Raw genomic sequence first — 18267 nt, forward strand, 5'->3', positions numbered from 1 at the left:
CATTCGTCCTACCAAATGAGCAACTCTAACATGACACATGTTCAGCCTTCACAGCTTCAGCTCTGGTGTAGTGCCTGTCTTCTGCTTTCCAATCTACAAAATCTTTCCTGCATACCTCTGGGAGAAAGGATACTGCAGAAAGGAGGTTTAGCTATCGCATAGGGGTTGTTCCTAAAGCGAATATTTCATTATACACAGAAATGTGCACTGTTTTGCAGTTCTGTGACAGATAAAATGTGTGTGCTAGACAAGGACCAGAACCTGGAACAAAATCCAGTAGTGTCACATCAAGTTATCAAATTTTAAAATAATTGCGCACAAAAGAAAAAAAGGCCGATTCCAGTCAATAAGAGATGGCACAAAGAATAAACAGATGCTGCAAAGGAAGTGTGTTTATAGACTACCTTCCAAAAGGAGACAAACAAGGTGAGTAGAATACGCACTCTCTCAATTTCCATACTGAAAACTGATGTGAGAATGTGTTAACAAAATACATAAGTAGTGATAAAGTAAAATTGTTTTCTGTTACACTAAAGTAATTGTGTGTTTTATATCTGACATAAAATTTTGTAAAGGTATAAAAGGAAAAAAATAAACAGAGGCAGATGACTGGTGAAATACCAAGTGGAAAATAATTCAAAACGTTTTTGTTTTTACAGGCATATGAGGAGTGAAAACGTCAAAGAATGGCAAATCCAGGATGGGAGAATGAGAATATTATGAAAAGTATAGTGGAGATGCTGAGTCACAGACGGCACAACAAAAAGATTGTCAAACAAGTCAACTTTCGGCCAAAAAGGCCTTCATCGGAATTAAACAACAAACACACACACACACACACACACACACACACAAATGCAAATGCAACTCACACATGTGGCAGCAGTCTCTAGCTGTTGAGGCCAGACTCAAGCCTGTATAAGTGTGTATGTTGACTAATTCTGAGGAAGACTTTTTTGGCCAAAAGTTTAGTTGTTTTACAGTTTCTAGTTGTGCCTACCTGCGACTCAGCATTTCTGCTATATGGTGAGTGGAAGTGTCAAATATTTTAAGTGCCAAATGTTACATTTGTACGGAGAACCAAAACACATCACAGAATTATGCTGCTAACCTCATCACTGAAATAAATAATGAGTCAAATCAGAAAATAAATAATTTATTAAGAATGTTCTAGGTGCATACCATGGAATTGACTGGTTCTAAGTGCCATTAACATCGAGGCACAAGGTTTTATTTGTGGTAACATGAGTGCAGTACAGAAATACAGCAGTATTGTTGTAAGTGGTAAAAGTGTAGTCAACAGAGGATCAGATGTTGAACTCCCTGTATTGTTGAGGGAGAAATGGCTTTTGCACAAAATTTTCTAGACACAAGTTGTTTTGGTACTTGACTTCTACACATAGTTTCACTGTTTTTGAAATGCAAATTATCCTTTTCCATTATAAAGATGTTTTTTTGAAACAAATATTACCTCACATGCACTCTGTGTACCACACAAACTGTGAACCAACTAAGTAGAGAAGACCTTGATGCATGGTATTTGGAACTCATGAGCGAAGCAGTGGCTGGCATGACGACCAATGAACACCCGACAATGGCCATGTTTTGCCACTTGGAAGAAGTCTAGGGACATGCAACCAAGAAAACAACGGCACTGAAAATGGTGTTTGTGAAAAGAATGGCACTTAGAACATATGATATTTCCATCACTCTTCATGTCTTAGCAGGTTGTTTTTTTTTTTTAACTTTTGATCAACACTATCTGCTGTAAAAGTATGGGCCCTATATTTTTATCAGATCTCAAATAATGGCACGACCAGTCTACCGTGTTCGCATGCCGGCAGCCAGGAGTCATCTACAAAACGCGCCAGTACAGATCATCAAGAGAGGAAACACTATCAAATACCCCGCAAGGAACAGGAGGCAAGGCTGTAACAAGCTAGAACTCCACCATCCTCGGGCCAAGGATAAGGCCCGTCAGTACAGTGTCAGTGTCAGCGTCAGACCAGTGGCAACGACTCAGAATATTCTGCACAACAATGAAATCATCTAACTGACCAGACACGTGGAAGTATTTGGCCATTGGAGCTCCTGAACGTACTTATCCGTTAGAATCAAGAGCAAAGCAATCTGGGCAGTAATAAATCAGTATGTGCTGGACGTTATTTCAGCTACAATGCTTCCGTCTTGCAGTAGACCGTATTCTGGTGCCTTGAGATGGGGCAAACCGAGATGTTCGGTGCCCAGGCGACAGCGTGCGGCAAGCGCCAGCTGTTACTCACCCCCAGAGCGAGCCCGACGCCGATGCCGATGGGCGAGACGAGCGCGAACGTGAGCACGTAGCAGACGATGTAGCGCGGCCGCGTGCCCGCCGCGATCAGCTGCACGCCCACGCAGAAGGCCAGCACCAGCTTGTGCGCCGCCACCGCCCCCATCATGTAGTACACCAGGTTCGCGGTCTCCTGCAAAACGCCGGCACGCCGATTAGTGTGGGGCACACCACGGGGCACAGGCGAACACCTTCCAAAGCTCGCAACACACGAAGCATAACAAATGAACGACGGCCTAGCTATGGCGCCAAGGCGGGCCTATAGCCGCCCTAAGTCCTAGTAAGGCTGGTTGACACACTAAGCATACTCCCTACCATCATTCCCTCGTTTAAAGCAACACAACAGACATCATTAGCGCACCACAAAAACGGTGGGATTCAATCTAAGCTGCAACTTGTCCATTCTGTATTCTACAACTACACTACTGGCCATTAAAATTGCTACACACGAAGATGACGTGCTACACACGCGAGATTTAACCGACAGGAAGAAGATGCTGTGATATGCAAATGATTAGCTTTTGGGAGCATTCACACAAGGTTGGCGATGGTGGCGACACCTACAACGTGCTGACATGAGGGAAGTTTCCAACGGATATCTCATACACAAACAGCAGTTGACCGGCGTTGTCTGGTGAAACGTTGTTGTGATGCCTCGTGTAAGGAGGAGAAATGGGTACCATCACGTTTTCGACTTTGACAATGGGTCGGATTGTAGCCTATCGCGAATCCGGTTTATCGTGTCGCGACATTGCTGTTCGCGTTGGTCGAGATCCAATGACTGTTAGCAGAATATGGAATCGGTGGGTTCAGGAGGGTAATACGGAACGCCGTGCTGGATCCCAAAGGCCTCGTATCACTAGCAGTCGAGATGACAGGCATCTCATCCGCATGGCTGTAACGGATCGTGCAGCCACGTCTCGATCCCTGAGTCAACAGATGGGGACGTTTGCAAGACAACAACCATCTGCACGAACATTTCGACGACGTTTGCAGCAGCACGGACTATCAGCTCGGAGACTATGGCTGCGGTTACCCTTGACGCTGCATCACAGACAGGAGTGCTTGCGATGGTGTACTCAACGACGAACCTGGGTGCACGAATGGCAAAACGTCATTTTTTCGGATGAATCCAGGTTCTGTTTACAGCGTCATCATGGTCGCATCCGTGTTTTGCGACATCGCGCAGAACGCACATTGGAAGCGTGTATTCGTCATCGCCATACTGGCGTATCACCAGGCGTGATGGTATGGGGTGCCATTGGTTACACGTCTCGGTCACCTCTTGTTCGCATTGACGACAATTTGAACAGTGGATGTTACATTTCAGATGTGTTACGACCCGTGGCTCTACCGTTCATTCGATCCCAGCGAAACCCTACATTTCAGCAGGATAATGCACGACCACATGTTGCAGGTCCTGTACGGGTCTTTCTGGATACAGAAAATGTTTGACTGCTGCCCTGGTCAGCACATTCTCCAGATCTCACACCAACTGAAACCATCTGGTCAATGGTGGCCGAGCAACTGGCTCGTCACAATACGCCAGTCACTACTGTTGATGAACTGTGGTATCGTGTTGAAGCTGCATGGGCAGCTGTACCTGTGCACGCCATCCAAGCTCTGTTTGACTCAATGCCCAGGCGTATCAAGGCCTTTATTATGGCCAAAGGTGGTTGTTCTGGGTACTGATTTCTCTGGATCTATGCACGCAAATTGCATGAAAATGTAATCACATGTCAGTTCTAGTATAATATATCTGTCCAATGAATACACGTTTATCATCTGTACTTCTTCTTGGTGTAGCAATTTTAATGACCAGTAGTGCACATCCACAAGGTGTTGAATATTTTCAGAGGTGGCAGTACTAATCCAAACAAGAATAAGAAGCCCAGTAAACATGGGTCGAGAAATGTATGCTTCCTCACATATGAGGATACTTATTTACAGGGAGGAACAAAAAACGTTTGGCTGCGGATGAAAGCACTGTTAACAGCGCCAGCAGAGTGTTTTCGTATCTTTCTGTGTCAAAGAACTCTCGATACACATTAATCTGTGCGTTAGATGGTCTATACATAGTTGTGTGGTTACAGCCGTGTTCTACTCAAAGCAGTAATAATTGCGGGAGACTCGAGGATTGGGTGCAAGTCTGGATTGGACGCCATTTCGGCGGATTGCGTGTCCTTAAACACCCCAAAAATCCAACCGGAATTCGAAGCACGTTTCATTCCTGGTGAATCTCCACGCTGATCAGACATAATCGTTCCCCAACCATCTTCCTTTTTTCCAATATAAATGTTTAAAAAAATTTTGGCGTGCAAATGTTGTTTCTTTACCCCGTTAGGGTGGAGAAAGTAACCATTGGATATGGCTTCGGAAAAATGCGTTTAGGTCCTATTCATTATACTGTACAGTTTTTAGTTGCAAATATTTAGTATGATTCTTTAGGACATGTAGATTCAAGATATGTAAGCAAACATGCTGAGCGCCAGTCAAACGTTTCCTCCTAACACTCAGAAAGTGCACTTTCCCACACGAAACAGTCCTTCCTGACACATATACGTTGTGGAATAATTCTGACGCTATACAACTAGAGAACTTCTTGCTGATGATGAAGCGAATCGAAAGTTTGTCTTGTTACACGGCATCCTTGAACACATTAGGAAGGAGGTAAAATGGTTCAAGTGGCTCTGAGCACAATGGGACTTAACATCTGAGGTGATCAGTCCCCTAGAACTTAGAACTACTTAAACCTAACTAATCTAAGGACACACATATCCGTGCCCCAGGCAGGATTCGAACCTGCGACCGTAGCGCCTAGAACCGCTCGGCCACAGCGGCTGGCGGAAGGAAGTAAAATGATATTGAGATATTACGTGTATTCCACCACGCACATGTACTGTGACTGAAAAAGATGTAAAAACAGGAGTCCTTGAATTCTCCCGATTTGTGAAAACGCGCAGTCTCACGACTGACCGACTTACAGTGTAATCGTTAAACTCCGACCATTTGGGTAAGTTGCGTTTCACATACTGACTGGTCTGATCGAGGTGAAAACCGTGTAACGTGCCACGAGGAATCCTCCATACTTTCCAGTGGATCGAATCGCAAGCAGCTGGGTTTCTATTCCGAGTGTATGTGTCTTGGGGCTTATGGGCGCTCAACGTCGAGGTCATCAGCGCCCTGACATACATTAAAGGGAACGAATGTGGACAGACCTAATAAAACTGAAACACACACGCAAAGAAAGCAGGAAAAGAAGGAAAATGCGACATAAGAAAGTAGAACGTAAGGAAAGGGAAAACGTGGCAACATGAATGCCACAGTAAATTGTCATTGGCTGGCCACTTACATAAAATACGGGCGAGCTTGTCACACAGTGAGCAAATTAAGATTCTTTCCATAAAATCTTTGTAAAAACATTTGACATGGCACTGAGCTTTAAAACTTTAACCACATTCGTCCGAGTGTTGCCTAAAAGAGATGGCGGGTCCGCTGGCAAGTCAGCCGCGGCCCGCTGGTCAGAAAATAAAACGCAATCCAATAAAACGTGGCGCACAGTGACCCGGACGCCACAAGCACCACACATTAGAGGGTCCTCCCGCCGGAGCAGGAAGCCACAGTCATGCCAGGCGCCCACGCCTTGCATATGGAAGCATCACGCGAAAAACGACGGAGTGGACCATCATCTGGAGCGTATTTGAGTGGCATACCTGCCGTGTGTGTTGTCGGCTGGTAAACTGGTAACTGTCGAATTACAAACGGCTCGGTAGCTAAGTCCATAAATATCGAACTGAAAATGGTATGGTAGCCAAGTATACGGATGTCAAACTACAAATGGCTCAGTAGATAAGTGTAAAACTACACATTTGCAGTTCAGTCATCAGTCGCTCCTAAAATACTTTGTTGCTCACTTATAACTTCTTTTACCTCCACCAAAGATTTGCATATGTGAAAAATGTCAAGCTGCGTTATGGTTTGATGGCCACATTTCACCTAGGACGGAGGAAGGTAACGGCATACTGCCTCCACAAGGATCACAACTAAATAGTGACGTACTTTTGGTGTTCAAAGCAACTTTCAGGTTAAAGACTTAATTTGGCGTTTAAACTGTCCAACAGATGCAAAGCGTCTTCCACGTATCTATTTTTGCAATGGTCAGTGCATTCTTAAACCACACAAATACAACAACGCAGTTTCTCGCTCATCGCTTATGCATTATTTGCTCGCATGCACAAGCAATGGAAGATTACCATTCTGTGTCGGAGGGAGTTGGCTAGAGGAGGGGGGGGGGGAGGGGGGGGAAGAAAGGTTATTAGGTATTTTGCTCACAACACACTGAGCCAACGACGGGTGCTCTCACAGAATACGGAGGAGCTGCCAAGATGGACAGATAAGAATTACACAGTAGCGAGGTGAGCTGTTACTTCATCGGCGTCAAGTGTGCCGCTCACACGTTGCGTCTTTTCTTTTTTTGTGTGTGTGTGTCTCCTGCACCTCGGTCGCCTGCAGTCCGTCTCGTGCAGTGCGGGGAGCCTTCGGCGTCAACATGCACACAGATGCAAATGAGAGGGAAATGAGCAACAGGTGCGGCAAGGTCGCGGATCGCGCGAGACCAGCCGCGCCGCCACGCGGCCCGGCCTTGTACTTCCGCGGTGACGTCACTCACTGCCGCCATGGCGAGGTCCCCCTCACCTGCAGCGCGGAACTGCATCGGAAGTCGTGCCTACTCACCTTGTGACGTGCGCCACCACTACGCATTGCTCCCCAGGCTATGTGTACGTCTATAATCGGCAACCCGTTGTATGGTGAGTTGCGGACGGTAAACACTTCCATCGTCGACACCCCCCCCCCCTGCCCAATTGTGGTCACCTGTTCATCGAATGAACGGGAAACAGTGCGGAAAGAACGTCTCGGGGCCTTAAAGGTGTCATTATAAGCTCTACCTCTGCAGATCATCTCGTAGAGGGAAACCACCACCCAAATACCACTGAAACTGATCTGGAGGTCTTCAAAGAAAGCCTTAGACTCTAATGAAAACACGCGATGACTTTCACAAACAAAAAAGTAATAATACAAGGAAACAAAATTTTCAACGAATACTGAATACCATTCGGTCTCGTAAACTGACAACGGTCGGGAGAGCGGTGAATTGATCACATGCCCCTCCATATCCGCATCCAGTGACTCTTATGAGCTGAGGATGACACGGCGGACGGCCGGCCCCGTCGAGCTTTCAAGGAGTATTCGGACGGAGTTTACACGATATCATACAACAAAACACTGCCTCCCAAACTTAATCAATTATACAAAGACACATGTTTTTAGGCAAGATAATACCTTTAAATATAATTAATATTATTTAGGCAAGATAGGACTTTTAAATATAATTAATATTTAAAAGTCCTATATTGCCTAAAAACAGGTGCTTTTCGACCTTACTTTCTCATTCTCTCCCTACGTTCACGCACACAATACACACTCAAATGGCTCAAATGGCTCTGAGCACTATGGGACTCAACTTCTGAGGTCATCAGCCCCCCAGAACTTAGAACTACTTAAACCTAACTAACCCATGGACATCACACACATCCATGCCCGAGGCAGGATTCGAACCTGCGACCGTAGCGGTCGCGGGGTTCCAGACTGGAGCGCCTAGAACCGCTCGGCCACACCGGCAGGCAATACACACTCACATCAAATATCTTTACATTAGCTCTCGCACCATAAAAACTCCCACCAGCCATTCAAAACTAACGCCACATTGGATAAAAATAATACGATGAACAATTGAGTAGCGACAGTAACCTCATATCTCTCGAAGAGTATGGTGACCACACGTTTCCCTAAATTTCGTTTTCTGTATGAAAACTTACGGTACAAGGTGAGAATGAAATGAAAAAGGTGAAAAAAACAGTGCGTATATTTACAAGCACAAAGACAATATATCAAGAAGTACAGTAAGATGGAAAATCTAGGTTGCTCTTGGGAAAACAATATAAAAAGCGATTACTCTTTGGCACTTTTTTTTCTGCCTACTTTGCTGATGACATGCTGTCAAGCCATATAAGGCATGAAAGCAAGAAAATGCCATTTTTTAAAATTCATGCGGAGACTAGTGAGCAATCACAACAAAATAAAATGCGCGTGTTTAGGCCTAAAATAAAGAACCAACATATTTTGTAAAATATGCTACAGAAATAAAAAAGAAAATGGCACGTAGGTGTCGAAATATGTTTGAGTAAAGCATAAAAGAAGGGATTACATTGTATTTTATAAAAGGAAGGGCTTTGAAAACCGAACTTACTACATAAACACGGGAAACGGCAACAGGAACTTCCGCTCCAGCAAGATGACTTTAAGTTTGGAATATGATAAAAAAAATGGCAACACTGGCAAGAAGAGCCCTCCGCTATGCTCTGTACAGACGTCTGAGGATACAGAAGTGAATACAGATTCCTTATTCGTTTTTGCAAAGAACCTTTTCGCAAATTGAGAGGCGGACGACGGTGAATGTCCTAAATGTAAAGTCCAAATTTGCTGGCGTAGCGCAATTTACACGATGTGGCACGTAAACGTCGCATAACGAGGCGGATCATGCACTGTGCTGGCGGTCATGAGATTTATATTTAGGTAGCGCGGTTTACTCCGGTCGTTTTAACGCTAATTAGTTTTGTATCACTAAAATCACGGTAGCAAGAGATACCGAATGCCGCTTGCAAAATGCCGTTCCATTAAAATAACTCCCAGCTACCTATCATCTCTGTATTCATTACCTATTGCCGAACAGTTACTGGAAGCGCTCACATCCACTAAATATTTAGTAGTATCAGTAGGGGCGATATTAAGTGGAAAACCACAGTGTAGTTTGCTGTTAAAATTCCAAGAGCGTATGCTCCACGAAGAGTCGACCACTATATTGCTTCCACCTATGTACAGGGTGGTCAGCTGATCGTGACCGGGCCAAATATCTCACGAAATAAGCGTCAAATAAAAAAATTACAAAGAATGAAACTTGTCTAGCTTGAAGGTGGAAACTAGATGGCGTTATGGTTGGCCCGCTAGATGGCGCTGTCATGGATCAAACGGATATCAACTGCGTTTTTTTAAAAATAGGATACCCCATTTTTATTACATATTCGTGTAGTACGTAAAGAAATATGAATGTTTTAGTTGGACCACTTTTTTCGCGTTTTGATAGATGGCGCTGTAATACTCACAAAGATATGGCTCACAATTTTAGGCGAACAGTTGGTAACAGGTAGGTTTTTTAAATTAAAATACAGAACGTAGGTGCGTTTGAACATTTTATTTCGGTTGTTCCAATGTGATACATGTACCTTTGTAAACTTATCATTTCTGAGAACGCATGCTGTTACAGTGTGATTACCTGTAAATACCACATTAATGCAATAAATGCTGAAAGTGATGTCCGTCAACCTCAATGCATTTGGCATTACATGTAACGACATTCCTCTCAACAGCTAGTAGTTCGCGTTCCGTAATGTTCGCACATGCATTGACAATGCGCTGACGCATGTTGTCAGGCGTTGTCGGTGGATCACGATAGTAAATATCCTTCAACTTTCCCCACACAAAGAAACCCAGGGACGTCAGATCCGGTGAACGATCAATCCACCTGTCACGAAATACGCTATTCAATACCGCTTCAACCGCACGCGAGCTATGTGCCGGACATCCATCATGCTGGAAGTACATCGCCATTCTGTCATGCAGTGAAACATCTTGTAGTAACATCGGTAGAATATTACGTAGGAAATCAGCATACGTTGCACCATTTAGATTGCCATCGATAAAATGGGGGCCAATTATCCTTCCTCCCACAATGCCGCACCGTACATTAACCCGCCAAGGTCGCTGATGTTCCACTTGTCGCAGCCATCGTGGATTTTCCGTTGCCCAGTAGTGCATATTATACCGGTTTACGTTACCACTGTTGGTGAATGACGCTTCGTCGCTAAATAGAACGCGTGCAAGAAATCTGTCATCGTCGCGTAATTTCTCTTGTGCCCAGTGCCAGAACTGTACACGACGTTCAAACTCGGCGCCATGCAATTCCTGGTGCACAGAAATATGGTACGGACGCAATAGATGTCGATGTAGCATTCTCAACACCAACGTTTTTGAGATTCCCGATTCTCGCGCAATTTGTCTGCTACTGATGTGCGGATTAGCCGCGACAGCAGCTAAAACACCTACTTGGGCATCATCATTTGTTGCAGGTCGTAGAAGACGTTTCACTTTTGGCTGAACACTTCCTGTTTCCTTAAATAAGGTAACTATCCGGCGAACGGTCCGGACACTTGGATGATGTCGTCCAGGATACCGAGCAGCATACATAGAACACGCCCGTTGGGCATTTTGATCACAATAGCCATACACCAACACGATATTGACCTTTTCCGCAATTGGGAAACGGTCCATTTTCACACGGGTAATGTATCACGAAGCAAATACCGTCCGCACTGGCGGAATGTTACGTAATACCACGTAGTTATACGTTTGTGACTATCACAGCGCCATCTGTCACAAAGCGAAGAAAATGGTACAACTAAAACATTCATATTTCTTTACGTATTACACGAATATGTAATAAAAAAGGGGGTTCCTATCGATAAAAAAAACGCAGTTGATATCCGTTTGACCTATGGCAGCGCCATCTAGCGAGCCAACCAACCATAGCGCCATCTGGTTTCCCCCTTCAAGCTAGACGAGTTTCGTTCTTTGTAGTTTTCTCGTTTGATGCTTATTTCGTGAGATATTTTGCCCGGTCACTATCAATGGACCACCCTGTACATCCCACGAAAAGACGAAGAAGGTAAAATCAGAGAGATTCGAGTTGACACGAGGCGCTTTCGGCTTACACTTCGTCACTGGAACAGGAGAGGGGAGAGAATGACTGGTACACAAAGTACCCTCCTCCAGACTCCATAACGCAACTTGCGAAGTGCAGAAGTAGGGTTAGAAATTGCCTTCTCTGTACGTTCGCGATGGTAAAGTACGCGTCATTTACGACGGCGGCCGAGTTTAGGTTCGTTCTGCGCATCTGACGTCACAAAACAGTCAGCCAATGAACAGAGAACGACGTTGCCAAAGCTCGACTGCAGTGCAGAGCACGGACGAGTGTCTTCGGTTTTAGAAACGTTCAGTCATAAATAAAGTAATTGAACAAAAGCAATGTCTTGATAGCAGAATTTCTTTTATAGAAAGTTTGGAAAAAACGTTCCTTATACCAATTGCTTCATATTCTAATAATTAATTAAACCAAACAAGCAATAAGCCTCCTAATTCAGGCGATACCAAGGAAACGTGTTTGTATCATTCTCACTAACCGATTTTTCGCAATAAAGAACAGTGGTAATCGTTATTTCCTATTGTACTTCCGACGAAACGTGAGTAATTCATCGTCATACCAACAGTGTTTATCTATATTTTGCGTCATACTTTAAAATCCTCCAGGAAGTGTATTGGACGATGAGCTGTGTTAGCTTAATGGTTAAAGTGGTTGGCTGCTAAGTGAAAGGTTCTGAGTTCAAACCTTGTTTGGGGTTTAATTTTATTTATTTAAAAACAATATCGAAGTGTCTTACTTTCTGAATTTTATTCGTTTGAATGTAATTTTTTGAAATTTCTAGTGGCAACTAAAATCCACCATGTGGAAAGTATACGCTATGGACTTTTTTTACCTCTGCAAACTCTTCAAAATTTCGTGTAATAGTTTACTACATTTAATGCTGCACAATAACTGCGTTGAACATCGAAACAAAATTAAGTCATTTATGAGTCAAGAAAATGTGTAAAAATCAAATTTTTGGACCAAATAATTTTTGTGAAATAGAATGGTAAGTGTGTCAAAGCAGTCGGAACACCATGTGTCTGCACATGCGAGCAGTCAAAATCGCGCACATGGCGGAATGCAGGGAGCACGTCTCTGTAGCAGCGAAAGGGTTCATGCGGCCGTGGTGGCTTTACTTCATAAACTGCGCGCTCCCACCTAAACGTAAGTTTGCTTGGCGCATGCAACTGGCAACGCAGCAATCTCTCGCGTCTGGGCGGGCATGCGCGAACCGCCAAGATAAAGGAATTGAACTATAGTAGACCCACAAACGCTGTAGGGCTCCCATATAGGCGGATGGAGCCAGAAGCAAGTCTCCCCTTGTTTACGGACGCCAAGCGTGGCCCAGTGACCCACACTTTCTACTGCCGACATTCACAGCACAAAGAGCAAGCGTCGGGCACGCACCGTGGGAATGAAGCCCAACTGCAGGAAGAGGTCGCCAAGTTCATTATAGACGGGTTGTAAATAAAGCCGCGACCTCCGCAGGACCGGCAACGGCTCTGAAATAGCTGCGTGGTCAGGTGGTCAACTGGACACTTGATCCCTAACCGCCGGAGTGGAGCGTCCGTTGCACAACGCGTGCTTCTGGCTGGACAGCTGCACTGGCGGGCAGCAACTAACACTGGCGCCAGTTGTGTTGCAAGCGAGAGTCAGCTTGTCTTACTGCTCTAGCAGCCATGAAAAAGAGACGCTGTGACCAATTTATTTGATTAAAAAGCGCAATAAGTAGAAACCTAAAATCAGTGGGAGATTGGTGGCCGGATTAATCTGAAAGGGCGGGTTGACCGATGGCCTCATTAGAAGAACAACAGTGGCATGAGCTGCTATGCCCAAATAGTGATGAGAGAGAGACGCAGTAAAAAAAAGTAACAGTGTCTTAGAAAAGCGGCCGCGAGAATATATAGGGGGATGGGAAAGGATAGCAACGAGATGGGTGGACAATCTCAAGATAAGCTGCTTTATTTAGGCTGCTGCTCTTCAAGATAGGAAAAATGGTTCAAATGGCTCTGAGCACTATGGGACTCAACTGCCGAGGTCATTAGTCCCCTAGAACTTAGAACTAGTTAAACCTAACTAACCTAAGGACATCACAAACATCCATGCCCGAGGCAGGATTCGAACCTGCGACCGTAGCGGTCTTGCGGTTCCAGACTGCAGCGCCTTTAACCGCACGGCCACTTCGGCCGGCAAGATAGGAAAACTCGGAGGCGTTTCGATGAGGGCTGTTTTCAACAGGGCACTCGAATGTGTGAGTGGTGAAGCTGCTGCGGATGATGATAATGACTGGTTAACTTACTCGCATAGTCGCCTTCGCGAGGAGATCTCAGCTGCAGACAAGTGAAAGTGCTACAGCATAGGTGAACTCAGTGCATTTTTTCTAAAAAAATTTTGACGGTACTCCGACATGGGATATAATGCAGCGAAAATTAGTTATAACTGAAACATGGGATACCACCCGTCTGCTTTTAGCCATGACGTCATCAACATGTCGAACTAAAAATAAATGGTATCGGACTCTTCAGTTGACTTTGTTCAAATGAAGCAAGCGATACCGAGAAAAACAAACATACAAGAGAATGTGGTTTCGAACACTTCAGTTTACATCACCTCAAATGAAGCATGCAATTTGAGCGTGCGCATATCCGTTTAAATGGTTCAAATGGCTCTGAGCACTATGGGACTTACATCTGAGGTCATCAGTCCCCTAGAACTTAGAACTACTTAAACCTAACTAACCTAAGGACATCACACACATCCATGCTTGAGGCAGGAGTCGAACCTGCGCCGTAGCGGTCGCGCGGTTCCAGACTGAAGCGCCTAGAACCGCTCGGCCACTCCAACCGGCTATATCCGTTTAGCACTACCATCGCCCACAATTAGTGGGCGAGGGTACTACATGCTTGTCGAACTGGTTGCCACTGATTCAGTTCTCGAGAACGGTTGCCGCAGCTTCGAAATTCTTGAAACAGTCAATGACATCGATTTTCCCACCAAAAACTGCACTGGTATCATTCGTATTGTAATTACCAACACGAAAAAAATGAAATAAAAAAATTACGTCCGTGAAATAAATCTTTGGCACTCTTCCAAGTTCTCAACATCGTAAAAAAATTACTTTGTCGACGAAAAAGTTTAGGGGTACGCATCCCAGCGTTCCCCCAGAAAAACAGCACTGGGTGAACTGGATTTCATGTTGTAAGACATATGGAGGAGGACATGAAGATGATTTACCGTCGTTTTTCCCTGACCACTGTTTAAACATGTCACCTGTGAAGACTAGACTGTTGTGGTGGGTGCAAAATGATAGAAACAAAGAGAATGAAAGGTGATAGCTGTATGATTCCTGCTTCTGTCTAAAAGTGGTTACAGGGACCTCTAGCGTGATGTTCCCTTGCAACAAACGGACCACCCAGAACATCGACTTATCTACCTCGATAGATAACCAACTCAAGGCGCTGGAGTCTAATATGGGGGCCATCAACTGTACGCCATTATCTGCGCTCCCACTGTTGGTCAAATTCACGTTAATTTACTAATGTTTTATTGTTTACAATTTCGACAGCCGGCACCTGGAACCTAATGCGAGTAGTATTTTCATATAACTACAGAAAGTTGTATACAACTGTTACTAAACATTCGCTTCAAGATTTGTAATGGAGTTTAAGCATTTGCAATAATTGGTGGAATTCACTATTAAATAAAAAAGGAAAAACACCATGAACCATTAAACAATAGCGCTGTATTTGTTGTCATCTACACTACCATCGCAGCAGGTGGCTTACTGGCATTTCCTAATGTTAACGCCGGCCGCTGTGACCGAGCGGTTCTAGGCGCTTCAGTTCAGAACCGCGCTACTGCTACGGTCGCAGGTTCGAATCCTGCCTCGGGCATGTATGTGTGTGATGTCCATAGGTTAGTTAGGTTTAAGTAGTTCTAAGTGCTAGGGGACTGATGACCTCAGATGTTAAGTCCCATAGTGTTCAGAACCATTTGTACCTAATCTTAACCAGTGGGATAGCTCAGGATTAAGGAACATACATCAGTCAGGAAGCGCCTGTTGCAGAATTCTGCATCTACGACCCATGTTAACATTACGCGAATAAATCGCCGATTTCTGATGACAAAATCCTAAATCCCAAGAACCAGAGTTCCAGGAACCCGTACCATATCCAAACAATCCTGAACCCCCCGCACGTCAGCCTTGAGATGGGAAAACAGTTGAGCTAGCGCCGTCGACCATAGTCCCAGTGTGCTCAAAAAGATCCACCACGCCATTGTCCGCAGCCTGCTCTTGCTGGGAGACCCATGTACGTTATGTAGAAGTTCTCATTCAATCTGCTGTTTCTGGGTTTTGGCCACACATCCACAGCCCTTGATCATCATCTGTGTAGAAATTAATTCCGGGGTCAGTGAACGCCCAGTGATTCACAACACAACACATTTTTGTCCCCTCATGAGCTGAACTACTTACTTCATGATCGACTACTGGAGCGAGACTGCAATTCAGCGATGTCGCCAGAGATGTCAGGTTTCCTAACTGCAGATATTACGGTTACAGACTTCGAACAAACTACACCTGCTGTACTGGATGAAACAGCTCTGTGGTTACGAGACTAAGTTGTATTTGGAAGGGGTAGGGTACAAATCAACTGACTATCATTAGCATTTACGTTTTCTGTTCAGGCGAAAGGTGTGATTGTTCCTTTGAAGAACCTAATCCATAGCCAATATCCTTCGCATCTGTATCCAACATGGGGGAGTCATTCACTGGTTACTGCCATCCAGCCACAAATATGACCCATCTACAAGATTTCATAGCAATCCGTGTCACCAACAGGTTGTTGCTCATGGCAGTTGCCTCTGGCAGAAAAGGTTTACCCCAAATCAAGGTATACACGATAAGGTCACTCCCATGACGTACTGGCGGACGAAAAGCTGAATGCCTCCACTACATCGAACACGGAGGGTCCCATACGTTAGGGACTCACAATATGATGATACCGTAGGTATCCTGTGTACGACTTTCACTCCGATGTCTGACTACATCCAAGAGTAAAGACGTGCGCCCTCTCACATACAGGGTGATCAAAAGTCAGTATAAATTTGAAAACTTAATAAACCACGGAATAATGTAGATAGAGAGGTAAAAATTTACACACATGCTTGGAATGACATGGGGTTTTATTAGAACAAAAAAAAAAAAAACAAAGTTCACAAAATGTCCGACAGATAGCGCGTGAAAGATCTCTTGCGCGCGTCGTTTGGTGATGATCGTGTGCTCAGCCGCCACTTTCGTCATGCTTGGCCTCCCAGGTCCCCAGACCTCAGTGCGTGCGATTATTGGCTTTGGGGTTACCTGAAGTCGCAAGTGTATCGTGATCGACTGCCATCTCTAGGGACGCTGAAAGACAATACCCGACGCCAATGCCTCACCATAACTCCGGACATGCTTTACAATGCTGTTCACAACATTATTCCTCGACTACAGCTATTGTTGAGGAATGATGGAGGACATATTGAACATTTCCTGTAAATAATTTCATCTTTGCTTTGTCTTACTTTGTTATGCTAATTATTGCTATTGTGATCAGATGAAGCGCCATTTGTCGGACATTTTTTTGAACGTTTGTATTTTTTTGGTTCTAATAAAACCCCATGTCATTCCAATTTGTACCGCTCTATATACATTACTCCGTGATTTATTCAGTTTTCAAATTTATACTGACTTTTTGATCACCCGGTACAAGAGATAACTCTGATTCAGTTGCTACAGAATACAGAAGGACGGGAAAAAGGTAGTTTCAAGGGAGGAAGTAACTGTGTCGCCTTCAGCTTGATGCTGTCTTAAATGCACGTGATGGTAATGTCCAATGCTTGTCACGGTTTCCCCTCTTTTTCTATGAAGTGCAGTCAGCGTGCACAAAGTGTGCAACCAGTTCTAGTTGACGAGACGAACAGAGGAGGGAACTTATGTCCACCTTCGCTACCTGAGTGGCACGCCAGCTCAGAGCTGGCAGCCTGCAGTGGCTCACTGACCTGCAAATGGAAATGGAAATGCCGTGTGGCTAGGGCCTCCCGTCGGGCAAACCGTTCGCCTGGTGCAAGTCTTTCGAGTTGACGTCACTTCGGCGACTTGCGTGTCGATGGGGACGAAATGATGATGATAAGGACAACACAACACCCAGTCCCTGAGCGGAGAAACTCTCCGACCCAGCCGGGAATCGAACCCGGGCCGTTATGTATGACATTCCGTCGCGCTGACCACTCAGCTACCAGGGGCGGACACTCACCTGCAGGCCGACGGCCAGCCCCTCGAACAGCTCGTGGACAGAGAGCGCCAGGACGATCAGCAGGCCACGCAGCGACGACAGCACAGAGTCGTCCCCGTCGACGTCATCGACGTCCAGGTGTACGTGCACGTGCGTCTGCCCGTGGTGCACGTGCTTGGCCGGGTGATGCACCGGCTTGGATGGATGGTTGCCGTTGGTGTCTGCCCACGTGCTGGTACCGTTCGATAACTTCTTCTCGTCCGCACTGTTCAGCGCGACTGGCGCCACCTAATCAGGAGAGAAGGAAAAATATTGTGAAAAACACTTTCTTGACTTTTAAGTGCTGCAACGAGTGAATATGATTTATTATTTTCGCTGTAGCAAAAATACCAGAGGAAGATTAAAAACGAACGCTCACAAAGACAAAATAAGAACATGGACACTGATACAGGGAATTGTTAATAGGACATTGTCTGCTCAGATCTAATTACCGAAGAGTCCCTTGGCCAATTGCTAAACTGGAACACTATCTCCGAAGACTGCATCCAGCACCTCACTATGTTTCGTTGCTGGATTCCACTCTAGCTAGAGGAAGCTACCAAGATAATGAAATTGTTGTCCAAGACAGTCTTTCTTTCATAGGTGCTGACACCAAAATAATAACTCATAACTAACGAGCGACTCGCAAATAAATCATGTGACAGAGATTTAGATTTAGGAAAATCACCTGTGACTGAAGCAACCTACCGTCCTATATACACACATCAAAAAACGTTTTGAATCACCCAGGTTCCCAGAACTCCCGAAGA

At 44.9% G+C, this 18267-nt stretch overlaps 1 protein-coding gene across 2 annotated transcripts in view; it reads right to left on the minus strand.

Annotated features, from left to right (window-relative positions):
- LOC126242436 (uncharacterized) overlaps positions 1-18267 on the minus strand; it is a 140351-nt gene that overhangs the window by 70361 nt on the left and 51723 nt on the right. For both annotated transcript variants that reach the window (XM_049948088.1, XM_049948087.1), the window contains 2 exons: positions 17480-17746; positions 2283-2462 (listed from right to left, as the gene is read on the minus strand). In XM_049948088.1, the coding sequence (XP_049804045.1) occupies positions 2283-2462; positions 17480-17746 (447 nt within the window). The remainder of the gene's footprint in view (positions 1-2282; positions 2463-17479; positions 17747-18267) is intronic.

The sequence above is a fragment of the Schistocerca nitens genome, chromosome 1, assembly GCF_023898315.1.
Source record: "Schistocerca nitens isolate TAMUIC-IGC-003100 chromosome 1, iqSchNite1.1, whole genome shotgun sequence".
Classification (NCBI taxonomy): Eukaryota; Metazoa; Arthropoda; class Insecta; order Orthoptera; family Acrididae; genus Schistocerca; species Schistocerca nitens.